Genomic DNA, 25,943 nt, shown 5'->3' with positions numbered 1-25,943 from the left:
GCCACCTCCTACCCGCACACCTAGCTCGCCGTGTCTCCCCACCACAGGCACAGCCCTCCCCGGCTACCCTGGGTGCGCCCGCCGCCGTCCCTTGGTGCCCTCAGTCCCCTTGGTTCTTTGGTCCCCGGTAGGCATGTCACGCGCGGTGGAGCCCGAGCGGAGGCTCCTGGCCATCTACACCGGCGGCACTATCGGCATGCGGATCGAGCGCGGCGGTGAGTGGAATGGGGTCGTTCCCGTGCCCAGTGGCCTCTCCCAGGTCGGAGCCCTCCGGGGCCTCTCCCACCCCTCTGCACAGAGCCATGGGGGTCTCCGAGGGCCCACGGCTTCTATCTCACCCCTTTCCGGACAAACAAGACCCTGTGGTGTCAGTCCAGGCCCTCCCCAGGGATCGTGAGGGGCCGTGACCTGACCCCACCCCTTCCCCCAACGTTGTTCAAGCTTGAGGGCTCCTGGCAACCCTCCCATCACACCTTTCTGGACTGTTCAGGTGCAGGAGGTGGCTGTGGGGAGTTGCGCGTTTTGTCTTTGCCCCTGTGACAGGGGCTGCTGCTGGAGGTGGGGGGTGAGGGCCTGGGCCAGGGCGCTGGAGCTCGCGGGTGACCCCGGACAGACCATCAGCTTGGGCCGAGCACCTGCAGGGAGACTGGCTTGGGGAGCCTGGAGGGGTGGGAAGGGGATGGCTGTGCACCAGCATCCGGCATGTTCTGGCGTGGCCAGGAGAGTGGGACACTGCCTGTACCTTCCCCAAAGGCTCCTCCTGGTCCCGTGACGTGTGGGATGCCCAGCCGAGCCCAGGGGGCCCGGGACAAACCCTCAGCCTCATCTTTGAACCTCTGTACCACTCTCTTGCTGCCTGCGGGTTAACTGTCCCTAAGGGGTCCCACTTCCCGTGGGCTGGCACTATCTTGACCCCTTCCTCCCAGGCTCCCTGCCAGCGGCCCCTCCCTGCTGCTCCAGTCCTGGTCTGTGCTCACACCTGGGTCAGCCCCTCACCTGGCCCTGCAGTGTCCTCACCCCCCCCCCACACACTTTCCCCCTCTCCCACTGCAGGGGCCTGGCCAGAGCAGACGTCCCATGCCCCCTCCCGTCACAACCAACTCTGGCCCCCGCCCCTCCCCCCGCCCCCCAGGACTAACAGAACATCTCCTTTGTCCTGGTGGGTCCCTCGGCCTCAGGCCATCCCCTCCCCCACCGCTCCTGGTCCCCCCTTCCCACTGGTGCTTTCTTTGTGGCTCCAACAGCAGCTTTTCCAGCCTCTGTCCCTGTTATTCCATCTGTGACACAGACAGTTCACACATTCCTTGGGGCCCCACTCCATGCCGGGCTCTAGGACTCAGGCCTGTGTAGAGCCCTGTCCTGTAGGGGCTCAGGCCCTAGGGACGTGGCTGTCCACCCAGCCCGCCAATTGCCCCTCCCTGGGCTGCCAGGAGCCAGCCCTCTGCTGCTGTGCCTTCTGCCTCTCTGCCTGGTTAGTTCATGGGTGGACTTCTGAAGCCTGGAGGCCCCCGGTGACACTGGCCAGCTGGGTGCTGCTCTGTCTGGTTCCCTCGGCCGTCACAAGATTGAGAGGGGCTGACACTAAACAAGCAGCGGCATGTGATTCAAGTCACAGAGGCGGTCTGGGGAGAGGATGTAGGGCCGTGGGCACCTGGACGGCTGGGACCCTGCGTGTGGCTGTGGCCTCCCTTGAGGGCCTGGGGCCTGGACCCAGGTGGGAGAGAGCGGGAGGGGCCGGGAGGTGGAGGCTGGGCCGAGAGAGGGGAGCTGCCCTGGGCGGACCTTCTGGGACCCTGGCCCATCCCGGATGCTGCCCCTCCAGGCTTGGCATGTGGCCATCTGCGATTCTCTTGAGCTCACACGTAGTTCCTGAGGGTCTGGGCTGCATGGACTGGTGGACTCTGACCTCTTTCCCACCTTTCTCTGACCTCTTTGCCCGTCCTCCGAGGCAGCCCTGTGGCTCACTCCCACGGGTGCTGCTTCTCCCGGAGAGGCTGCGAAGTCACATGTTCAGAAGGTAAACTAGAGACCTTGACTCAGGAAAGAGGGTGTGGGGGTCGGCTACAGATGGGGAAGAATCTTCCAGAATCCCTTGGAGCCTGCTCTGGCGCTGGGGCCTCCTGGCCTGGTGAAGGCGAGGTCAGCGGACACCTTCTTGCGCTCAGAAGGCACTTCAGAAGCACCAGCCTGTCCTGGGGGGCGAGGAAGCTGGTCTGCTGAGCTGCGGGGCAGGCGACGGCTAGGGAGCAGGCAGCTGTTGGCCTGGGGCGACTAGTCTGCTGGGGGCCTTGGTGGTGCCTCCCGGCTCCTTGCTGAGGGCTGTTCCTTCCCCAGTCCTCCAACTTCAGGAAGGCTTGGGGGGGGGGGCGTGGCTTAAACCTCAGAGGACGAAAGAGGACGAGACATGGGGTCTGGTCCCTGCTGTGCCTCTCGTGTCATACACCCCTTGGCCCCCTGAGATCAGGGACGGCCCTCAGGCCTGCTTTCAGTGTTCAGGGACACACATCTTGTGCTGACTTTTTTGCCTAAAAGTGTGTGTAGATTGAAAAGGTGTCCGGGGACGAGGGCAGCCCCCAGGCCAGGGCACAGGCACGGGCACGATGGGGATGGATGCAGGAGCCAGGCCTGGAGGCTGGAGGCCGCACTAGGAGGGCCTTGGGCAGCCCCTGCCCTCTCCGAGCCCAGCAGGGGTCATTGAACTCGGGACAGTATCAATGATTAACTCGCCTGGCACTGCTGATGGGGCTCCAGCCTCGGGACAGTGGCAGAGGGTGGCGAGGGGAGCAGGCCAGCCGCAGCTAAGCTGTTTGGATTGTCACTGTGGAGGGTGTGAACAGTGGCCTGCAGGGCACACGGCTCCGCTTGTCTGAACCCTGCCAGAGGCCGGGACAGCGAGCGGAGGGCAGAGGCCGCTGCAGCCTGGGACACCCCTGGACCCATCCCTTCTCTGAGTCCAGCAAAGATGTCACAGGTCAAGGGGCATCATGAAAGCAGAGTCAGATGATGGCCTCGGTCCCAAGGCTGAGCAGCATCAGCGGCCCCTCCCACCCGGCTGAGGAAGCCAGAGGCCCCTCCCATCCGGCTGAGGGAGCCAGAGACCCCTGTGACCTCTGAGTGCCGCCCTGCCCCAGCATCCCTTGCAGGCACTTGCAGACACGACATGGGGAGCAGAACTTTGGGGGCGGGTATCTGAACATGCCAGGACAGCCCGGGGTGGGGGTCACAGTTGGTCCTGCAGCCAAACGTCGCCCATAAGGGTGGTGTCCACTGTCTCTCGGTCACCGCAACATGGCGTCTGAGCACTCGACCTGGCCCTCCTCCCTGAGCGTAGCTTCACACGCTCACGTTTTTCTGGCCGAAGCTATAGGTGGTTCCCCGGGGACCCGCAGTCCTAGAGGACAAACCGTCCCTTAGACACGAGGGGTTTGGCCGTAGCTGAGAAGCATGGTCTGCTTCTGGTTTTATAGGGGCCTGGTGGGGGGGCGGGGGCCCTTGTTGAGAAAAAGAATACAATTTACAAAATTAGAGTTCAGTGTGAGAGCAGATGTTTACTCGGAACGAGTAAGGAAATCATAACAAATGACCAGTTTGAAAAAGCCAAGGATGTCACAAAACCCCAAGGCACGATTTTTGTTCATTAACGTCCTGACTTTCCCTCAGCTCTTTCCCCCCATTTTCTGGCTGCACGTTTTCCCACGCTCTTTCGGTGTCACAGTGCCGTGGCGGGTTTTGCCCAGAGAGAACAGACCGGGAGGGCGTCGCCTCTTCTTGGGCCAGCGTTGCCTGTGCCGCGCACATAAGTCCCGGGCGGGAAGAGCAGGGTCCCACCCTTCGGGGTCCTCTGGCCCTGCCGCTTCCCACCCCGCTGCAGCAGGACGCCCCCAGCGGTCACTGCCTCACCGTCGGCCAGCAACAGCCTGGCTGTGGGTGGAGGCGACCACCCACATCATGAGCTCGTCCCGTGAGACCCAGACCACGTGGATCCCCACCTCCCCCGCCCCGTCCGCGGATCCCCAGGTTGGCACCACCCCCCACGAGGAGCTGGGGTGGAAAGTGGCTCTGTGAGCGTCCTGGGGCTGCTCCAACACGTGACCGAGCAGGTGGCTCCCCTGTGCTACAGGCAGGCGTCCGACACGGGGCAGCGAGGGTCCGTCCTTGCCGCTTCCTTGGCTGTGATTGAATCGCCGTGGTCTTCACGGCCGGCGCCTTCACGCAGCTCTCTGCCCTGTCCTCACGTGGCTGCCTCCTCCGCGTGTCCCGTCTCCCACACTTAGGGCCCACCTGCATAATCCAGTGTGGTGCCCCCATCTCCAGACCCTTAACTCCATCGCACCTGCAAAGACTGCCTTTCTCGCGGGGAGGGCATGCGCACCTTTGGGGGCTGCCTGTCAGCCTGCCGAGGGTGGGGTCGGGGAGCTTGGCCGCCAGGGCTGGGTGGCCGGGTGGCTGTGAGCCCTCTTCCGTGCCCGGGTTCTGAAGTTCTGTCCTCGATGCTGGCGGGGCTGGTGAGCCTGGACCTGTGTGGAGGCAGGCACGTGTCCTGGTCATGCTTCGGGCATCTTGGGGGTGTGGCCAGGCGGGCAGTCGTGCACTGATGTCCCCCTCTGTCTCCTGAGCCCCATCGACGTGGTGTTTCCTCAAGCAGCCCCGTAGCAGCTAACCCGCATTGTTTACTCCTGCAGTAAACGTGCATGGAGCCCCTGCTGGGGCCGTGTGCGGGGCGGGGGCTCCCCTGGGGATCCCTCTCCGGCTGGGGAGATGGCACCGTGAACATCCAGGAGCACCCACGGGGCCAGTGTGCCTGGCACGTAGAAGGTGGGCGCATGGAGGGAGCCTGAGCAAAGCTGAGCGAGCGAGGAGTGCGGTCCTGCTGAGCGTGGGGTGGGCCGGGCTTCTGCCCCACAGATGCCGTGTGACGACAGGGAGGTGCTGCGCCCGCTCTCCACCTGTTTGGGCTAATGTGCTACGTGGCCGTGGGAAGCCGATCTGCCCGAGCGGTCCTCAGAGGGCCGCGGTGGGGGGGCAGCCCCTGCCGGGAGCTGCAGGGCAGGAGGGAGGGCATCAGTGGGCACGAGGGACAGGAGAGGGCCCAGGGTGCTGGGCTGGAGATTCAGGGCCTGATGCTGAGCCGCTGGCCCTCAGGAAAAGAGCAGATTCGCGTTCAGCGGCGGGAAGCTGGCCACCGGCCTGGCAAGGAGACAGACTCTCAGGAAGGACTGAGCGGCACGGTGTCCGCGGGTGAGGCGAGTGAGCTTTCTGGCTCCTAAAAGGGAGGAGATGACTCAGAGGCCAAGTCAGCGAGATCACAGCATGGGAATTAAAGCCGTTGCTGGCTGTGGACATGGAGCACGGGGCCCCAGCCCGGGAACGCGGGAAGCCCCTAGAAGCGAGAACCACCCCCGTGGGAGAGGCAGCAAAGAAGCAGTTGCACACGCATGGAGCTGAATTCCGCCGACACCCCGAGCGGGCCTGGGCAGACTGTCCCCCGGCACTGCCAGTGAGGTCACAGCCCTGCTGGCGCTGGAGCCTTCTCAAGGCCTGAACAGCAGGATGTTTTAGGCCGCTAAGCGGCAGCGGGGGCTGGACGTGCCCCGTGGGCTGCAGAGGCCGAGAGCAAGGGTGTCGTCCAGGAGTGACCACTCGCCCGGTCTTGAAGGTCTTCCTTCCTCGTTTCAGCTAAAGGCGTTTCTCGAGGAAGGGGACCCTGTTGTCCTTGTCACTGTGTCCAAGTGTGTGGGAGACGCCCGGAGAAGTTAGCTGACCTGTCCAAGGTCATGGAGCTGCTAGGGAGCAGGGAGGGACAAGAGGGAGCCTTTGCCGAGGGGTCGTTTCTAGCAGACACAGCTGTGACCTTTGAGGGTTTTCTAAAACACAACGCCATTTCTGCCCAGTGCCTCAGATGCCTGTTTCTGGGACATGGGACATGTTTCTGGGTTTTGGAGGGGTCACACAGCCTAGTGAGGGAGCAGGGGCCGCTGGGGAAGTGTGTGGGAAGGGCATCAGGGCCTGGACATCAAGGAGGGCTTCCTGGAGGTGGTGACCTGAGAGGGGGCAAAGCACATACTGGGTTTGAAGGAGGAGGGGCTAAGGACTTCCAGGCAGAGCAGACAGCATGTCTGCCCACAGGAGTTAGTGTGGGTGACCTGGCAAGTGGTGGGGAGAAGCGTGGGTGCGTTGTGCTGCATTGTGATGGAAGGCGGGGGACAGCTTGGGCCCCTGAACCTCAGCTGGGAGCACGGGGTCGCCTGGAGACGGGGTGGGCCGGGGCAGGCCCTGGGTGGAGTGGCCAGAGGGGGGCTGCCCGGCCCCCCGGGAGGAAGCCGTCTCATCCAGACCTGGAACAGCTGCCCAATCTCACCAGGGCCCTGGATTGTGTCCCCACCCCAAACCCCTGACCCCTGCCCTGGCCTGGCCCCCGCCCTGGCCTGGCCCCCAGCGTGTTGGGTAACTGCCCTGATGAGGAGGGAGGGGCCGGCGGTTACAGGAGCAGGTGGTGGCTGCTGGCCCCTGACCCCACACCCCCTGCGCTGGGTTCTGCCTGCAGTGCTCGTCCCTGGGAGGGGCCTGGCCGCTGCCTTGAGGACGCTGCCCATGTTCCATGATGAGGACCACGCCCGGGCCCTTGGCCTCCCGGAGGACACCCTGGTGCTGCCGTGAGTGTGGGGCCTTGGGGCCCAGCCAGGGATGACGGCCTGCTGTCGTAGGGGTGGGCCTATCTTGAGACGGGACGGCTCCTGCAGGGTCCGTGGGGCAGGCTGTGGTCACTAGTGTCATGGCTTTAGCACCGACCAGCGGCCCTCTTTCAAGTGAGCCTTGGGGGGCTGCAGGCCTTGGGCCTAGCCACTCGGGGACCCAAGCCCATCGGGAGAGGTAGGGGCTGGCCCCAGGTAACCCCCGCCTCCCCCCAGTGCAAAGTTCTCTCTGTTTCTTAGTTCTGGGCCAAGGCTGCCTGGTGCCCTTCACGGCCTCCTGGTCACTGGCCTCCCTCCTGCCAGAGATCGTCCTCCCAGGGTCCGCTCCTGGCCCATGGAGGACCAGGCCTGGGCCCCCTCTTAGAGCCGGGTCTGGGAAGGTGACAGTGCTGGAGAGCAGCCTGTCCCGGCCCAGCCGTGACCCCTCGTGAGGACCAAGGTCCCTGTTCTTGGGGACTCTGGGTGGAAGGAAGGCTGGGCCCTGTATTCAGGTTGCTGAGAGATTGTGGATATGCAGAGCCTACTGAGAAGCCCCTCAGTGCAGGGGGGCGGACGAGGGGGGCTGGCTGGGTGGAGGGGAACAGAGCAGGCCAAGGGAGGAGGGGACAGAGTGGGAGCCCTTGTTCTGCCTCCCGCAGGCCCGCCAGCCCTGACCAGAGGGTCATCTACACGGTACTGGAGTGCCAGCCCCTCTTCGACTCCAGTGACATGACTATCACCGAGTGGGTTCAGATTGCCCAGACCATCGAGGTAGTTGGGGAGTGTGGGCGGGACTAGTGGTGTGGGCGGGGCTGTTTGTGGGCGTGGCTGACTAGGTAGGTGAGGCTGTGTATACTGGGAGGGAATGTGGGTGGGGCTGTACGAAGGTGGGGCTGGGATTGTGGGCGGTGTTGCGTGTACTGGGCAGGGCTGAGTGTGGGTGGGACTGGAACTGTGGGCGGGGCTACATGTATGGGCGGGGCTGGGAGCATGGGTGGGACTGTACTGGGAGGGGCTGTGAGAGTAGGGCTGAGAGTGTGGGCGGGGCTGGGGATGTGTAGGCGTGGCTACACATGTGTATGGACGGGACTGAAAGTGTGGGCAGGGTTGGGTGTGGACTTGACTGGGGTGTGGGCAGGGCTGGGGTTATGGGCGGGGCTCGTGGGCCGGGGAGGAGCCAATGCTGCGGAGGCACTCCCCTGAGGTGTGTGGGGATGGAGTCCACCTGCCTGGTCTGAGACCCTGGAACGTCTGGGAATGGCAGCTTCAGGAAAGTGCTGGATCCTTGGGTCGCATCTCAGCTGCAAGGCCTTGAGGCCCTTTCCCACGTGCAGGCAGAGGATAGGCAGCGAGGGCCATGTCCACTTTCCTGGTGAGGAAATGGTCTGGACAGCAGCCCTAGTGTGTTCCTGTAATAGGTTTGTCTGAGTTAGTATCCTAGGCTGGGATGCACGATGCTTCCCTGAAGGTTGGCAGGCTGCATGTCTGGCCCACCTTTCTCTGTTCACCCTACCCAAGCCCACCCTGGAGTTGGGACTTTAGTGGATTTGGAGCCCGTAAAAAGCTCAGAACCCCGTGCAGGTCTTGTGGTTTACAGCATCACGTGGTGACCCCTCGGACCTGCTGCCAGAGCGCCCCTCCATCAGCTTTCCTCTCTGTTCTGCCCAGTCTCCTCATCACCAGCCCCCGCTCCTGCACAAGCCTGGCCCTTTGGCCTGACTGCCTCCCTGGGGGGCCCTGCCACCCCACCCCACCTCCTCCAGGCCCAATTCTCACCCGTCTCCCTTAAGCCTCAGAGGCTCATCACACAGGCTCCCCTTCCCTGCTGCTGGGGCCTGGCCCCAGTCACACGCTTGTGTTCTTTAGTCCTGCGGGGAGAGCAGCTCCCTGGGCTGCATCCCCTTTCACTGTGAGCAGGACACTGTGGTCCTGGGCCTGGTCCTTGCGTCCATGAACGGGGCCACTGGCTGCCAATGGGTGTGTCTGTGGCCATAGTCCGGGGCAGCTACCCTGGCTTGTGGTCAGCACTGTCCTCTGGTTGGGGCCTGACCACTTTGCTGTCCTGGCTGCAGTGTCCGGCCACACGCAGACTCAAAGGGCCTTCAGGGCCTGCCTGTGGCAGTGCCCTGTGTGGCCAGCAGAGGGTGCCCCAGCCCGCCACATGGTTCAGCAACCATGGTTCCAGGGCCAGCCTGGCTTGATCAGGGTCCCTTCGGGAGGGACTGGACCCTCTGGTTCCCAGAACTGTGCCCTTGCGACCATAGCCCGGGCCAGCCACCCTCTTAGGGCCGGCCTTGGCTGCCCTCTAAGTGGTAGCCTGAGGATGTCCTCTCAGAGGTGGCCAGCACACCTGTATCTGGAAGGACCCTTCCCCACGTTTGCCTGCCAGCGTCCTGCCTTCCTGCCAGGTCCTGTTCCAGGCAGCGTCCCAGATCACCTGTCAGCTCCCGGCACCGGATGTGCCTTGTGCCCACTGCTGTGTCCCTGCCTGGCCCTCCTATAGGACCATGGGCTCGCAGGCTCACGCACCCCCACAGCCCCCTGCCTGGAGGCAGTGGTCATGCGGCAAGGGGCCCTCCTGGAGTACTGTGCTGACACACACAGTAGTCTGGCGTGGTCCTCCAACTCGCCAGTGTTCTTGGGACCCCTGACTGGGCATCGCCTGGGGGAGACGCTGGCCAGAAGTCCAGAGGGGACCTTCCTATCCTAGGAGAATGTCCAGAGACCCCTCCCCCCTAGGCCATGTCTCTCATGCAATTAGAGGTGTCAGGAAAGGAAGCTGTCCTGGGTGTGGGGGAGAGCATGGAGGGGTGAGACTCCAGGTAGAGGCTTGCTTCCCAGAGAGTGTCTTCTGGGCCAAAAGTGACCAGGATCCCACCTGTGCCTCCCTGATTCCCTCCCTCTGCATTTGGGATCGTTTCCTTTTTTTCCCTGAGGGGGTGGGAGACCAGCTAGCTGCCTGTCCCCGGGAGGGGGCCTGTCCCTGGGAGGAGTCCGGCCTAAGCTTGCTGCACCCCCACAGAGACACTATGGGCAGTACCACGGGTTCGTGGTCATCCACGGCACTGACACCATGGCCTTTGCGGCCTCCGTGCTGTCCTTCGTGCTGGAGAACCTGCAGAAAACCGTCATCCTTACTGGTGCCCAGGTAATGTCCCGGGCTGACCGGAGAGCACGGGGGCCTTCCTGAGGCCACCAGGGGAGTTGGCACTGTGGGGGACCCAGGCCGCACCCTGGGCCTCTTGCTTAGTCCTGCAGCTCCCCAAGGCAGTGCCTGTCCTGTCTGTTCTGGCCGGCCAGGCTGGTCAGTGCCCTGGGTCCTGTGGGTGGGTGGGTGGATCCATGGCCTGCTGTCCACCTCGTCCAGCTGCCCTTTCTTTGTCCCCCCCTTCGTTCTTCCCTCTGGTATTGCGTGAGTCTCAGCCCATCTCCGGCCTCCCCCCAGGTGCCCATCCATGCCCTATGGAATGATGGCCGTGAGAACCTTCTGGGGGCCCTGCTCATGGCCGGCCAGTACGTGATCCCCGAGGTACCCTTCCCTCCCTGGCGTGGGCTGCAGGGGGTGTGGCCTGCGTGGCGCAGGCGGGGGCTGTGGTTGGCACTCAGGTAGGACATGCAGGTGAGCCGTCAGCCAGGGTTTGAAGATGTGTCTTTTGCCTTACAAGTGGCATACACCGTCACCGTAGAAAAACCCGGAAAATAAAGAAAGCAGAAGGGAACAAAGCCACCCATGTCTTACTTCCCAGAGACGCTGCTGTTAACAGCGTGCTGTGTTCTCTTCCGGGTTACGTGTTACGCGTGTTCACGTTATGTGTGTTTACGTGTAAGTTTCTGTAAAAGGAGGTTGTACACAGTATAGCTGTGGAGCTGGCTTTCCCTGCTCAGCATTCTTTCTCCACACGGCAGCACGGGGAGACCTTATGAGACCCCCTAGCACTGCAGGGGACCCTGTGCCAGGGGGAGGGCGCTTCACCAAAGCACGGTTCACATTGTCTCCCTACCGCTGTGCCTCCCTCCCTCCCCCAGGGGAACAGCCCTAGAGCAGCTGGGGCGGGGGGCAGAACGAGACCCCCCCCAGCCCCTGAGCTCCGGAGCGCGGACACTGTGGTGAGGGGTGGGCCGAGTTCACCAGGGGAACAGGGATGAGAAGCAAGGATGGGGGCAGAGGGCAGGTGGGAAGTAAGGGGCGGCAGGGCCCTCGGGTGGCCAGCTCCCTGCCTGGCTCTCCCCAGGCCCTGAGGGATGGGCGGCAGGGAGGGCAGCAGCCGCAATCGACATCTGCAACCTGTCCTCAGTGGGTGCTCCGCTGATGGCAGGGGGGAGGCCGGAGGGCCCTGGGGCTCCCCAGCGCTGAGCCGCTGCCTCTCGCCTCCCCCACAGGTCTGCCTGTTCTTCCAGAATCAGCTGTTTCGGGGCAACCGAGTGACCAAGGTGGACTCGCGCAGGTTTGCGGCCTTCTGCTCCCCCAACCTGCCCCCTCTGGCCGTTGTGGGCGCTGACGTCATACGTAAGCTGGGCGGCGAGCAGGGCCATCCCGTGAGGGCTCCCGCCCGGGGTTTCATGCCTGGAGCTGGGCGGGAAACCGTGTCTGGGGCCCCAGAGAGTCCCCCTGCTGCCCTGGGCTGCAAAGTCGGGGGCCACTCAGAGAGGGGGGCCTGCGTGGGCCACGAAGGGGGGAGTGCCGGCAGGGAACCCCAGCTCGGAGCCGGGGGCTGAACCAGAGGAGGAGCAGGCTTGGGGGACCTGTGACCCTGAGTCCAGGAGTCTGTCTGTGACCCTGACGTGCACCTGGGTCCCCCGGGATGAGGTTCCTGTGCTGTGACCTCGTCCCTGGAACTTCCAGGGGAGTCCTCTGCCTCCTGAGCCTGGCAGGCAGCCCAGCCCCTAGGGAGCCCCTGACCCACTCTCGCCTCTCCCTGAGTGTAGAGCTGTCTCTGACCTTGTTCTCAGCAAGGGCGGCTGGCCTCACTCACCCAGAGGGAGTCACCCCCAGGGCTGCCCTGTCTCCACCCAGGATGTCTGCCCTCCTGCTGTGTCCCCAGGAGTCCCCACTCCGGGTCCATGGTGGGCACAACACAGTGGGCACAGCTTGGGGGCCTGCCCTGTGTCTCCTTCTGACTGAGCTGGGGGGGCCTGGGCACCTGTCCCCGCCCCACCAGCTGTGGGGTCCTGTCCTAGAGACCCCGTGGTGGTGGCAGTTGTGCTGTAGGGCCTGGTAGAACCAGCCCTCCTGGGGGGGACTTTGGGGCTTAGAAGCCTGAGAGGCAGGGAACCCAGCACCAGCAGGACCGGGTGGCTCTTCTGGTTAGACTGCCTGACCGCAGGCCCTTGGGAGGGCAGCGCGGCCTCCTCACCCACATGGGCTCCGCCGGGGCCTGAGGGGCAGTTCCAGGAGGCTGGCATGGGGAGAGCCCTGGGGTCTGCTGGTGCAGCGGCCTCCACGCCTGCAGGAGGGTGAGCAGATCGAGACCAGGGAAGGAAGTGGACTCTGGGTGGCCAGAGCCTTGACTTCCTAGGGACAGGGGCTTCCTGGAATGTCCCAGCACAGGCAGGGCCTCAGGAGCGCCGGGCCCAGGCCGGGCAGGGGCTGTAGGGGCAGGAGTCTTTTTGGGAAGGCTGATGATGAAGGCTCGGAGTGGGCGGGGGCTCTGGCTGCTGCTGGGCTGTCTGTGGAGAGCAGATGGTGGGAGCGGGTCCTTCCTGGGATGGGCAGGCTGGTCACGTAACTCTGGAAGCCGCCAGTGCCTCTGCATCCCAACAGGACACACAGAGTGGGGATCCCAGCATGGCGATGGCCACGACCTGGCTGTCCCCCGGGTTCTCTGCCGGGCAGCAGGGGGCCACGGGGGAGGAAACCGAGGTGGAGAGGCCCGCAGAGGGAGGTGTCGGCTCAGCCAAGCCCTGACTCCCATTCTGGTGGTCTTACCCTGCACCCTCTCCCCCCGCCCACCCTCCACTTCCCCGAGCACCCTCCAGGGGTCACGAGACAGAACACGTGAGCAGATGTGAGGTATGTGCGGCACTCCCAGGGCGCCGGGAGCCAGGCGGGGGGCCGCTTGCTCACTGAGCGGTCAGGAGGGCTCCCCGGAGGAGGTGGCACGCATACTGATCCTGGAGGACAGATCAGCTTCCTGGCCGCGGTGGGTGCTCAGCCCCTCCTGCCCCCGTGCTGGCCAGCTGGGGAAGGAAGGCATGGGCACCAGGAGTGGGCCGCCCGCTCTGCAGGCCCGGCTCCCTGCTGGGGACTGAGTCACACTTCATCTGGGGCTCAGGAGGGGGACTTCCGGGGACGCACCCTGTTGGCAGGCCTGGAGGACTTCACCCGGGACGGCAGGGCTCTGTCTGTGCCGCACCAGGCCCAGGCAGGCCTCAGGGCACGGAGCACGCTGAGGCAGGCCTGGCCTGGCAGCTTGGTGGGCGCAGGGCAGAGGCCACCCCGGCGCCCCAGGCCCATGACCCCGCCAAGATTGTTTCCCGCTGGCCAGGGTGCCCGTGCAGAGCGTGAGAGCCTCTGCCCCCACCTGCCCCAGGCCCGTTCCGGCAGCCGGTGTTGAGAAACACCAGGTTCTGCCCAGGATGTGGCAGGCAGGACTGCGGGGGGGGGGGGGGGGGGGGGGCGGGTGCCCCCGCGGGTGGCAGGGGCTACCCCCCCCCCTCCTGTTGGGGAGCTGGAGGACGACCCCAGCCCAGCCTGGACTTTCCCTTGTGTTTTTACTTCCCTCTGTGAGGCCATTACAGGCAGGGCTTGGGGGTCAAGAGGGGCATGTGATGGTGACCCTGCCACCAGCTGCGGGGACAGCAGAGCCCAGGGCCCTCCTGTGTGGGGGGACTGTCAGAGGTCTGCGTGGCGAGGTGGCACTGTCACGGTGCCCCTCATGCTACGTGGATACCACCCCGCCCTCCTCCCTCGGCTCCGCTGGGGGAAGAAGGACTTGGGGCCCCACGGGCTCTTGCGGGCATGGTCCAGCCGTGCAGGGAGGGGGCGTGGGCTCTCTTTGTCTCCATAAAGCCCCCTTTGCAGCCATAACTCCTGGGCGGTGGCAGCGCTCCTACCCCCCCCCCACCAGCTTATCTGCTCGTCCAGCTGGGGCGCTCGGCCCTAAATTAAAGGGCGTCTCTCACTGCTGATTGATGCCGCGGGCCCCCTCCTGCTCCCCATCCCCCCACACCCCCTTTGACGCATCGGGAGAGGGCAGCATGTGTCCGGAATGTTCCCTGGTTTATTATCACACATGAATTGGTCTGGTGGAAACAGCAGGGGGCGTGCAGGCTTACACCCCCACGCAGGCGGGGGCGTAGGGAGGAGCCCTGGGCCAGGGTCCTGGGCGCACCCCTCCCGCCATTCTCGTCCTGGCTCCGGACCTGACTGGATGAGCAGCCTGGGTGGCCCTTGCCCACTCTGGGCCTCGGTTTCCCTGTGCTGGACTCGGGGTCTCCGTGATGCCTGCTACCTCAGAGAGGCTGTAATCACAGTCTGTGCCAGTGGGCATCGACGCCTCCGCCCAGATCGCGCCGTCTTGTGCCGAGGACTTGAGAGAACGGGGTCCTGTGCTGGGTGTGGGGCTCCTGAGGGCTCAAAGAAAGGCTGGTCCTGCTGCCCAGCCCCTCCCTTTACCCCCCCGGGTTTGGGAGGCATCTGCCAGCTTGGTCCTGGCAGAGCAGTGACTTCGGACCGGCAGGGAGACGGGCCTTCTGGGCAGCTCCTCTGTGTGGTGGGTGAAAGGGGCACGGACCCCGAATATCTGCCCCCCACTTTCCACAGGGCCTGGGGCGTTGGGCCTCAGGTGGAGGCTTTCTGTCCCCAAAGGTGGGGGGCCCAGGAGACTCGTTTACTGGTTCACTCATTCCTTCCTTCCTTGACTCGCTGAGCTGTGGGCGAGGTGGGTGCCCAGCGAGGCACAGGTGAGGCTGGCTGGTCAGAGGACCGGGCCGACTCCTCCTGGCGTCCAGGACAACAAACCGTTTCTGGTTCGTCAGCTCTGTCATGGATGTTGTGCTTCCTGGCCTTTGCGCACGCCGTTCCCCCTGCCTGGAACGCCTCTCCTCCACCTTCCCTGCCAGACTCAGGCAGTCTCCGTTCCCCGGGGGTCCTCCTTTGTGCCCCGGACTCCGAGCCACTGCAGAGCCGGCACAGGCTGGGGCTGCACCCGTCCTAAGAGTGAGCTGAGGGCCGGCAGGAGTTGCCTCGGGAGGGGGGGCAGGGCAGGGCAGGGCAGGGTGGCGGCGAGAGGGCTGGGGCTCTGGAGACACCCAGAGCGAGGCCGGGCAACACGGAGGGCCTGAGGGGCTGAACGCACCGTGGGCGTTGCTAGGGCCGAGTGCGTGCGGGGGTGTCGGCTGTCCGGTGGCCCAGCGGTCCCACACGTGTACCTCTGCCCTCATAGTCAACCGGGAGCTGGTGCGGAAGGTCCGAGGGAAGGAGCGGCTGGTGGTGCACAGCAGCGTGGAGCGTGACGTGGGGCTGCTGCGTCTCTACCCCGGGATCCCCGCTGCCCTGGTAGGGACCCGCCCAGCCCTGCACGCCCTCCGCACTCCCCCGCATCCTGTGTCCTGCCCCGCCCCTTCCCGTCCCCCACCCCGCCGCGGGCCCGGGCACGCAGGCCCCTTGGCGTGCTGAAGCTGCATGTGTCCCCGAGACCTGCACCCCTCCCTTGCCTCTTCCGCTGGGGCTTCGGGGCCCGGTCTTCCCTCATTTGCAACGCGGGCTTGACCGCGTGGATGCCTGTGGACTCGTGGCCCGTGGCCCGGGTTCCTGCAGGGCCGGCGTTGGGGGGGGGGGCGTGGCCCTAAGACTGCTCCTTCTGTGGCCGCTCTGCCCTGTCCTCCGTGTGCTCCCTGCTCATGACCCCTCGGCCACCAGCTGCCACTGGGGTAGACACGGCGCCTGACTGCGGCCTGACTTGTGAATTGGGCTCAGATGCCACGTGGCCCACCCCATAGGGTGTCTGAGCTGAAGGTACCTCTGGGCATCGCAGGGCCATGAGCCGGGGTGTGGGTGCTGGGCTCAGTGCTGTGACCAGCCGGGCACCGTGGGCAGATGCGGCTTTGCGGGTACGTTCCCGCACACAGGGTGGCCTGGTGGGTGCTAGTGTCCTGGGCTCTGGGTCGCTCATAGTCTGTGAACCGGTACCTGACCCCCTCAAAGGCACTAGGGACAGACGGGATGGTCTTCCCACCATGTGTCCCCCATGCTGGTCCCGGGCCTGGCCTAGGACAGCGTCCCACAGTACGTGGGACATGTACTCAGTGCTGTGAAAGATCTGGTAGGAAAGATGGGGGGGCGGGGCTTATAGCTCAGGTGGCCTCCCCGAGACTGGACCAGAGATGGTGCTGGAAGCTGTTGTGGGGAGCCAGGGTGTGCAGGCCACGCGCACCAGGACCCCTGTCCTACAACCAGAAGCGGGGCCCGGCCCCGTGTATGTGCCCCCCACCGTCCTGCCACCGCTGTGCTCTGTGTCACCAGCAGCCCAAGGGTCCGCGAGGGTCCTTTCTCCCCAGGCCCCTCTGAAGGGCAGAGACCCTCAGAGTAGGAGGCAGTTCGAGGCCCTGGGGCTGGGCCTCGTGGCCTCCTGGGCTGGAGCCTGCTCCTCCTACGGTTGGTCTCGAAAATGAGGGCTGTCCCAGGAGCTCAGGAGCTGACACTGGCGGTCGGGCTGGACCTGCGGGGAGTGCGGGGAGGGGGGGGGGGCCACGTGAGGGACTGTCCCCAGGGGACAGGTGCGGGCCTGGGTGGGTCTCACATTTGTAGTATCTGTGTGTCACTGTCCGAGGCTGCCAGGTTCAATGGGGCTGAGCCACACAGGACCCTTCAGGGAGAATCGTGCTGGGGCTCTGAGATTCCTAGAACTCACCATAGCTGGGGGAATGAAGGGCCATGGAGCTGGCTCCCCAGCCCTGCCCCCACCCCACAAAGCTGGGCGAGGCTTGTGCAGGGGAAAGGGCCCCGGGGGGCTTTGCTTGCTGGGGGCAGCTGGGCCATCGGGGCGGGGCCTGCTTCCTGCGGTGCGTCTTGGGGCGTCGCCTCCCCATTCCCGGTGTCTACCAGGGACAGGGTGCAGTCACCTCTGACCTCTACCTGGAGAAGCAGAGGGAGCTGGACTCAGCCTTTCTGATGAGGGGTCAGGGCTCTGACAGGGGACACAGCCAGAGGGGTGGATGCTTGCACAGAAGTACTGTCCCCAGGCCAGTGGGCCTGGCGGCCAAGCAGGAAGTGTGGGCGGCTCGTTGGGGGCCCTGCATGTGTGTTTAGCTGCAGGGCACAGGCTTGCTGGGAGCAGCCCCTGCTATGTTTCAGGTATAAGGGGTTGGATAGAGGGTTGGCGAGGCTGGGGGCGCGCTGGGGGGGGCGTTCGGATTGTCGCCGCACCACCCGCAGCCTTAAACACTTAACGGGGGACAAGGCCTTTCCTTGGGAGGGCGTGGTGGGGAGCAGACCCTCATGGCTCTCCATGTGGCCTGCTCAGAGCCCGGACGTCCCTGCCATAGCTGAAGGTGCAGGACAAGCCTGTGGTCTCCTGTTGCCGGAGCAAGAGGCCAAGGCCGTCCCTGTCCCTTCCCGGCCCTGCAGGTTCGGGCCTTCCTGCAGCCCCCCCTGAGGGGCGTGGTCATGGAGACGTTCGGCTGCGGGAACGGGCCCACCAAGCCGGACCTGCTGCGGGAGTTCCGGGCCGCCACCGAGCGAGGGCTCCTCATCGTCAACTGCACACACTGCCTTCAGGGCACCGTGACCTCTGGCTACGCAGCCGGCATGGTGGGGGCCGGGATGGAGGGCTGGAGGGGGAGGGGATGGGCCCGAGGGCACAGGGTGAGCGGCACCCCCCTTCCTGCTCATGCCTCCTTCCCCACAGGCCGTGGCGGGAGCTGGCATCATCTCGGGCTTCGACATGACGTCGGAAGCTGCCATGGCCAAGCTGTCCTACGTGCTGGGCCAGCCGGGGCTGAGCCTGGACAGCAGGAAACAGGTGTACCCTCGGCTTTGGGCACAGTTCCCCCCTGGGCTGGGGGGCATGGGGACCTGTGTCAGGGCTGCTGAGGGCCCAGCCCAGTGGGTTGTGTGCCTGGGTCGGGAGGGGGCAGGGATGCGGGGCCTCCCCGTGGTGGGGAAACACCAGCTCTGAGGCCTGGGCTCCCTCCACCCCTTGCCAACCCCAAGCCCAGACAACGTGTTCTTCCACTCTCTCGGGGAGCCTCGGTCTGGCCAAGGCTCCTCAAACCGCTCCCAGGACATCCCTTCGTCCCCCACCCTTCCCAGGGGGACCTCAGACACAGCCAGCCTGGGTGGTGACCACGGTGCAGGGGGTGGGGGATGGGGTCCTTGGGAGACCCTGAGCTAATGGAATGGAGGCTGGGGTCGGCCCGTGGGGACCTGGCGGGGCTTGAGCTCAGGCTTAAGGGGTACAGCCTGGACTGAGGAGTTGCAGGCCCAGGACAGCCCTCGCCACGTGCCCCAGGGGTGCCTGGGCCAGTGGTCTGCCTGCCACAGGGCATTCCTGGCTCTCTGTGTTCTCCTCCTCCAGCTGCTGGCCAGGGACCTCCGGGGGGAGGTGACGCTGTCCTCGGGGGATGAGCACCAGCCCTCGCTGACTTGTAGCACGCTGGGCCGGGGGGTCGCCCAGCTCCTCAGTCTGAGCCAGGTATTGGCCAGTGTGTGTGTGGGGGGTGTGGCATGGGGGCCTGAGCTGCGGGTCGCCTCTGGACACGCCAGGCACCAGCCGTGGCCCCCATCATGCCAGCACATGAGCAGAAAACCACCAGGCATGGTGTGGTTTGGGACCCAGGTGGAGGGCTGGGGTCTGCGGTAGGGAGGATTTGCGAGGATTCAGGCAAGGAGCTGCCGTGGGAAGGGGCCGGGACGGTTTAGCGGAGTCTTGGTGATGTGGATGGTGGGCAAAACGTGGCCCCATCACACAGTGGGGCCAAGCTCGGCTGGACCGGGCCTGCTGACGGCCCCCGCTGGCCCCGGGTGCAGGGCTGCCTGAGAAGCGGCAGGCCTGAGTCAAGGCGGGCGCGCTGTCCTGGGTGCTGGACGGAGGGGGCGCCTGCTGCGGGGTTGGCTGGGCTCTGAGCACCGGGGCCGAGGCCCCACAGCCGCACCTGTCAGGTACAGCACCTTGAAGCTCCTCTTCACCTTCCCAGCCCGGGGGCCTGGACCTGGAAGGGGCAGGGGAGCTGAGCTCATACTTCCGGGTCTAGAGTTTGGGGTTCAGGCCGGGTCAGACCCACAGGGGTGCTGGGGGCCTCCTGGTGCCCCACCTCACACCCCGCTCTGCCCGAGATGTCCAGGCCTGGCATGGGAGCTCACGGACAGCAGCACTGCACCCCGGGGTCACCCCACGTGTGACAGTTTCCCCTCTCAGAGTGGAGGTGGGTGGGTCTGTGATGGACAGCTCTGGCCGTGCTCACTGCCACTTGCCCAGGGCAGGCCGTGGTCAGAGGCCGGGATGTGTGTGGCCTGTCACCAGGGCGGCTGTGTCGGGCTTAATAGCTCGAGAGATACGGTCGCTTTGTGGTCGGGCCCTGCCGAGGGTGCTGGGCTGGGTGTGAGGCGGCCTGCGGGGTCTCTGCTGGGCTTCCCGGCCCTCTGGCATCCTGGGGAGCCCCTAGATGCCCCACAGCATTCCCGGTGCTGGGGGCAGGCAGCCTGAAGGAGCTCTGCCCACGTGTGGAGTAGGGCCTTCCTTTCCAGGGAGAGGTGAGGTCCCAGGGTGCCGCTGTCCTCTACCCAGGAGGCCGCTGCAGTGCGGGAAGCTCTGACGCCTGGCCTGGCCTGTGCTGCGGCCCATGCGGGCGACCTGGACGTGCTGCAGGCACTTGTGGAGCTGGTGAGGCCCCCCACCGCCTCAGGGAGCAGCCCCACCACGCTGGGCCCCGGGGGACGCAGGGCCGCCTTTCCCTGGGGCCCTGCTCCGCCACGCTGGGCAGCCAGCTGGTGGGACCTTACTGCCGCTACAGGGCGTGCCGGTGGCCGTGCCAGGCCCCACTCCCGGGGTGCACCCCGACCCTCCCGTCCCCTCCCCGCCCCTGCCCAGCGCTCCCTCAGTGGGTGACGTGCCCTTGCCTCACCCAGGGCAGTGACCTGAGCCAAGAGAACTTTAACGGTCAGACCCCTCTGCACGCGGCTGCCCGGGGAGGCCACCGCGAGGTGGTCACCATGCTGCTGCAGAGAGGGGTGGGTGTGAGCGCCCGGGATGAAGATGGACTGAGCCCGCTGCTGCTGGCGGTGAAGGGCAGGTACCTGGGCCATGTGGGGCGGACCTGGGCACAGCTGGCTTACACAGGGCTGCCCTGTTGCCTGTGGTGACACAGCTTCCCCGGCAGAGCTGAGGACACCTGCTTCCTGGAGCCTCGCTGCCCCCTCCCTACACCCCCCAAGCCTGGCAGGTACTAGCAGGGACCATGCTTGGGCCCAGACAGGGAGGACTGAACGGGCAGGGTGGTCAGGGAGGGCTTCCTGGAGGAGGTGACCTCTAAGCTCAGCCAGGCAGGCGCAGCAAGACCCTGGTGCAGAGTTTCTAGGAAAGAAAAATGCTCACGGACAAAGCTCAAGGGGTTGAATGCGTATTTGCCGTCATCCACACACGCCTGTGGGGCTGGAGGGTGGGAAAGGGGAGAAGCCGCCGGCCCAGCACATGCATGTCATAGACATAAAGCAGGCTACTTAGTGCCAGATGTTAGGCTGGGATGGGCACAGGTGCCCTCGGGGGACAGGCTCAGCCAGCAAGGTAGGGAAGATGTCCCCCAGGCTGGCCCCACCCAACAGCTCTGATTTTTTAAAGGGAGGGGTCCTGGCCTGGCTGTGTGTGTGGTGTGTGTGTGTGTGTGTGTGTGTGTGTGTGTGTGTGTGTGTCTGGGGGCAGGGGTCACAGCCCTCATTTTTCATCTTTTGTTGTTTTATCTGGTGTCTGTAGCAGTCCCCAGACCCCCCAGCCCAGACCCGTAACTTCTCCTGGGGGATTTCTCCCTACGGGCACTTGGCCGACCGGATCCTGGGTTATTTTGTGGTGTGTGTGGGGAGTGCTGGTGAGCCTCCTGGAGAGAGGCTGAGGGTGTGTGGGCCTGGGGTCGCCACACTGTCCAGGTCAAGTCCTGTGTGCCCCAGCCGTGTGAGCCCTGGGGTGGGCATGTGACCCTCGGTGAGGGGAATGATGGGTAGCACCCTCTTTACCAGACTCTTGTGAGCATGAGGCACGGGGGGTTCCCAGGATGGGGGTGAGGGGCCGGGGCGATCCGGCTGGGTGTGGGTGGGTGGTGATGAGCTCACTGTCTCTGCCCCGCCCCCCGCCCCTGGCACAACAGCCCCCCCAAACCGGTCTCCCGGCCTCACTCTCCTGGCCTCACTCCCAGACCTGTTGTGCTCTAGAGGGCTCTTCAGGGCGGGGAGGGCAAGGCCTGGGGGGCCCCACCCTCCTCCCCAGGCTTCCTAAAAGTGGGGTGACCATGCCATTTATAGGACACAGACACTGTGGGCAAGGGGCCTGGTCAGCACTTCTGCTGTGAGAGCCAGCCTCCGCTCGTCCTGTTCCTTTGCCTTGCCCGCCCGTGGCCCCAGCTCCCCCCCCCACGCCCCCGCCCTGGCCCTGCCCCATCTCTCACCCCCATGTCCCACGCACACCCAGTGGCTGGCTCCAGGCTTGGCCCAGGCCGGTCGGCCTCGGGGAGCCCACAGACATTGGGGCCTTGCTCTGGGGCCCTACTGTTCATATTTACCCCCTAGTGTCTTATTGACACCCTACCTCCAAGGGCAGAGTGCAGGCCCGATTGACTCAGTTTCCCCAGGCGCAACCCTGGCTGGGACGGGTGCATGTAGCGGGGCCCGGCTGTCCCCAGGTATTCACAGGGGTGCGTTGGGCCCTTAGGACGGGCTGAGGGAGACCATGGCAGGGGCCTCATGATGCAAGGGGAGGAGCTGCTCAGTCAGGGCCGACGGACCCTCCAACATGGGGTGAGATGGGGGGGGGACTCAGACCTGGCCCCACCGTGCAGACCCGCGATGTCCTGGGAAGGTACCTGGATGAGTGGCGGGGCATTGCATTGGCCCGGGGCCGGGGTCGGGGGGCGGTGGCCCTGGCTGGGGGGCCCGGGCTGGGGCTGGGACTGGTGGCCCTGGTTGGGGGCCCGGGCTGGGGCTAGGGGTGGGTGAGGCACTGCCGTGCTTGAGCAGAGGCTGCCTGGGCGGGTGGGTGGTCAGCACACTCTTTTTTTTGAAAAATTTTTGTTTCAACGTTTTTTATTTATTTTTGGGACAGAGAGAGACAGAGCATGAACGGGGGAGGGGCAGAGAGAGAGGGAGACACAGAATCGGAAACGGGCTCCAGGCTCCGAGCCATCAGCCCAGAGCCCGACGCGGGGCTCGAACTCACGGACCGCGAGATCGTGACCTGGCTGAAGTCGGACGCTCACCCGACTGCGCCACCCAGGCGCCCCTGGTCAGCACACTCTTTCTCGTGGCAGGCATCAGGATATCATTGGGCTACTGCGGGCAGCTGGGGCCTGCCTGTCCCCCCAGGAGCTAGAGGACGCAGGGACCGAGCTGTGCAGGTGAGGGCTGCGAGGATGCAGGGAGGGCTGGTAGGCCGGGTGGGGGGCTTCCGAAGGGAGACCCACCCTGAGGGTTGGGGGGTTGATCCCCCTTTGGGCTGGGTGACAGGTCTCATGAGTCTCCGTCCCCCCCCACCCCCACCCCCACCGTGGATGGGCTCCAGTGCGGGCGCATGGTGGTGGGACCCAGTCCCTGTCACTGGTAAACTAACCACGGGGCTGGTGGCTGTCCAGCCCGGGCACACTGCAGCCAGTCGCTAACATGGCTCTGACCTCGCAGGTGCCCCGAGTGACACCAAGGCAGGCCTGGGGATACTGGGGCACAGGGGAGCGGGGGCCCCGGAGGTCTCCGGGGAGGGTGTTGGTGGCGGGCGGGGTGCAGGCCAGGCCCAGGGCTGCCGAGCTCAGCTCCTTCCTGCGTCCGCGGGCACCCCCTCCCAGCGGTGCTGCTGTCACAGCCTCACCGGCACTGGGTCACTCGGTGCCACCAGACAGGCAGAGGACAGGAGAGGCTTGTCCAGGAGGCCAGGCCGGGGCACTGGTGGTAGCCAGGTTTGGGGGTGTCGGAGGCAGCCTAGGTCCACAGCCCTGAATGTCAGAGCCCCCGAGCCTGGGGAGTGGCTGTTGACAGTGGGGTCTCTGGCTGAACGGCCGGCCGGGAGTGAGGCGTGGGTGAGCTCTCTGCTCACAAGAAGGCCCCGAGGCTCTGGCCCTCTCGTCCCCACCAGCCAGCGCCTCCCCCACCCCCTCGACCCTGGGGGCCCCAGTCCTAGATGTGGGGTGGGGTGGACAGGCCCCTCTGGGTCTGAGCCCGGCCTCAGGCTCTCCTGCTCTGATCTTGTGTCCCCAGGGGTGGGGGTGGGGGGACAACCCAGGCCCTTTCCTCCTCAGGTGACAAGGACAAGGTGAGCTCTCGGATGGGATGGGTCTGTTAGGACCTAGCAAGGGAGGGGCCCGCTCACAACCGCTGGCCGTGGCCCTGCAGGGACTTCTGGGGTGACTTGGTTCAGGGTTGCAGGGCCAGGCGGGCCTTGATGGCTCCATTGACAAGTGGCTTGTCCAGCCTGAGCTGCGTTTGAGGGCCCTTCCGAGAGACAAGCCTGTGGGAGGCTGGCAACAGGTCCGGGAGGGCCTGGTGCTGCCACCCGGCGTGATTCACCCCAGAAATAGCTCAGCGCCTGCTGAGGCTGCTGCTGCTGTCTCCCGACTAGGGGGGCGTCCCTGAGGCCCCTTGGGGGGATAGGCCTCCCCCCGCAGCACCCCCTGCCCCGGGGCCAGCACACCTGGTGTTCGGTCCCTTTCCGGCTCAGCCCCCGGGTGGGGAGTGGGCTCCCCTGGGGGGGGGGGGAGGGTGAGGATGGAGGGGAGGACCCCGGCGAGGGCCCCTCCTTCTTCTTCAGAGCAGGTGGGCCCAGGTCCCTCTCCCAGGGGCACCTGCTCCGCCACGCAGGTCCAGGCCACCCGAGGGTCTCCCGCGTGTCTCCCTGGGCCACTGGGCTTGCGCAGACTTCCCTCCTGCCTCTGCGGACCCCGCCCAGGGAGAGCGGTGTTGTGAAACATGAAACTGGCACGCACGTGGGGCACGTGTGCACGCGCATGCACACTTGTGTGAGTGTGCGCCTGCGTGCGCCCTCCACCTGAGCCACAGTCACCCCCTCTGGGTGAAACCAGACCGCAGGCCCCTGGCCGGCCCCCAGGGAGCCCTGCACCGTTGCCCTCCTGCCCTGGCCGCTGGGTCAGCTGTTTGGGGACTGGCTTTGTAAAGGCGCCTGGGGTCCTGACGGCACCCCCTCCTCTGCTCCCTCTTCCAGGCTGGCTTCCAGGGCGGACCTCGAAGGCCTGCAGTCATGGTGGCGGGCGGGGGCTGATCTGGCTTGCCCAGGCTATGACGGGCGCAGTGCCCTGCTTGTCGTGAGTGCCACCAGTGCCCCCACTGCCCTCTCCTAGGCCACCTCCTCCAGGAAGACTTCCTGACAGCTCCCCTGGCTCCCCCTCTTCCCCCCACCGATGTCCAGACTCCTGCTCTCCTGGTCCTTGGCCCCGGAGCTGTGGGGACAAGGAGTCACGGGCGTGGGTGGGAAGAGCCAGGGAAGACATCCAGGTGGGTGGTCAGGGGCCAGGCTGCTGGTCAGTGTCCCTGAGGCAGCCCCGCCCCCACGTGCACCCTCCTGTAGGCAGAAGCAGCTGGAAACCTGGAAGTGGTGACCTTTCTGCAGAACCTCCAGGGTGGGGCTGCTGTCCAGGCCCCAGGCCCAGTAAGTTCCCTCTGCCCCACACAGGGCCGAAGGCTCCCCCGCTGGACTGTGGCCCCCTGTGTCTGAGGGCCAGTCCTGGGGACCGAGCCAGAGGAAGCTGAGATGGGTCAAAGTCACTTAGGCCTGCGGAGCTGTTTCTGTAGGTGGGGCACACGCTGTGTAGGGGGAGCCAAAAAGCGCCTGAAGGGTGCAATCCAGGAGGGCTTCCCGTAGGAAGGGTCAACCTCAGACCTCCTGTATTCTGTCTTGTCAGGCCACTCTGTGATGCACCCTACCAGAGCACCGGAGGACCCCGGCCATGGCCAAGAGGTTCCTGGAGCCTGGAGGGGACCTCAGACCCCTCTACTGCGTGTCCTGCCCACCCTGCCCCACCCCACTGGGCGGGAGGCTCCCACCTGCCTCCTACCTCACACCCCATCCCCCCACTCCGTCATCTGGCCCTCCAGAAGACTCTCAAGTCTGGCTGGGTTTGCTCAGGTCCTTGGGTCCCTCCCTAGGAAAGGGCTTGTCCGTCTGTCCTGCCCCCACACACCGCCTGTGCCCAGGGAAGAGGTCTCAAGAGACCTCCGGTTTTCAGGCAGTGCTGCCTGGTGTCTAACCTGAAGCTGCCTTGCTGCTGAACAAGCCATTCCTTCCTGTTGTGGCCTGCTGGAGGGACGCCACCCCACGACTCTGTGACGTACCCCCACTGCTGGGACTCTCCCCACTCTGTTTCGCACACAGCCTAAAGGTCTCGGTTGGGCAGAGCGGCAATAAAGTCTCTCTGGGGACCTCCCTCGGTCCCCAGACCCCAGCTCCAGCGCGTCCTTCTGGGTCCCAGGACTGTGGGTATGTGTGTGGGGAGTCGCGCCCCAGGCTCTGGGTCAAAGGGCCGTGTCTTCAGCCCCCCCCCCCCGGGGTGAGGGACGCCTGGCCGGCCCTCCCCCGCTGTCCTGCCTCCTCCTCCAGATTACTGTTCAGGCTGCAACTTCTCCAGACGACCTCTGCCCCATCTCCTCGGTCTGTCTGCTCCTTCTCCTTCTTGACACTTGACGCCCCTGCTCCCAGCAGCCCCCACTCATACCTGCCTCTGCCCGACTCCCCTTGTGCGGACCGACCGGACCAGACCGGACCGACCCAACCGTCTCTCTAGTCCTCCCGGCCCCTCCCGGTCTGTCTGGCTGCTCCTCAAGGTTCGGTCCAGCCCAGTGTGCCCACAGCCCCTGCCCAGGGAGGCCTGAGAGGGTGACCCGCGCCGGCCCTGGCTGCCTAGTCGCCACAGCCTGGGTGACCATGCCGCCTCAGGCAGGTGGGTGTGGCCCTCCAGGGCCGGTGGTCAGCCACAAGTCTCGTGGGAGGCCCGGCTGGGAGTGAGATCAGGTGTTTGGACCCCTGGCTGGTTCTCTGTCCAAATTATAAGCGGCCCAGTGGGGCAAGGGCCCCCTCGGGCCCAGGCCTGACCCGTCCTTGCTGAGCATGAGGAGCACGGGGGCGGGGAGAA

The 25,943-nt window shown here is 65.5% G+C and overlaps 1 protein-coding gene across 1 annotated transcript; it reads left to right on the top strand.

Moving 5' to 3' along the window:
* On the top strand, positions 1–25,516 carry ASPG (asparaginase). The gene is made up of 16 exons (XM_049612024.1): positions 1–215; positions 6,545–6,653; positions 7,331–7,442; positions 9,694–9,819; positions 10,117–10,200; positions 11,052–11,178; positions 15,056–15,168; positions 17,239–17,421; positions 17,519–17,632; positions 18,188–18,304; positions 19,397–19,492; positions 19,738–19,901; positions 22,122–22,208; positions 24,020–24,119; positions 24,383–24,463; positions 24,717–25,516. Exons 1-16 carry the CDS (start codon positions 134–136, stop codon positions 24,726–24,728), a joined length of 1,707 nt encoding a protein of 568 aa, XP_049467981.1. The 5' UTR covers positions 1–133; the 3' UTR covers positions 24,729–25,516.
* Positions 25,517–25,943: the final 427 nt, after the last annotated feature.

Source organism: Panthera uncia (assembly GCF_023721935.1).
Source record: "Panthera uncia isolate 11264 chromosome B3 unlocalized genomic scaffold, Puncia_PCG_1.0 HiC_scaffold_1, whole genome shotgun sequence".
Taxonomy (NCBI): Eukaryota; Metazoa; Chordata; class Mammalia; order Carnivora; family Felidae; genus Panthera; species Panthera uncia.
This window is presented reverse-complemented; position numbering and strand designations above follow the sequence as displayed.

What these genes read in the sequence shown, in the direction of transcription:
- ASPG (XM_049612024.1), top strand. Translation starts at nt 134, where the DNA reads ATGTCACGCGCGGTGGAGCCCGAGCGGAGGCTCCTGGCCATCTACACC. An exon ending in GAGGACACCCTGGTGCTGCC is followed by an intron (nt 6,654 to 7,330) that starts GTGAGTGTGGGG and finishes TGCCTCCCGCAG; the next exon opens with GCCCGCCAGCCCTGACCAGA. An exon ending in GCCTGGACAGCAGGAAACAG is followed by an intron (nt 17,633 to 18,187) that starts GTGTACCCTCGG and finishes CTCCTCCTCCAG; the next exon opens with CTGCTGGCCAGGGACCTCCG.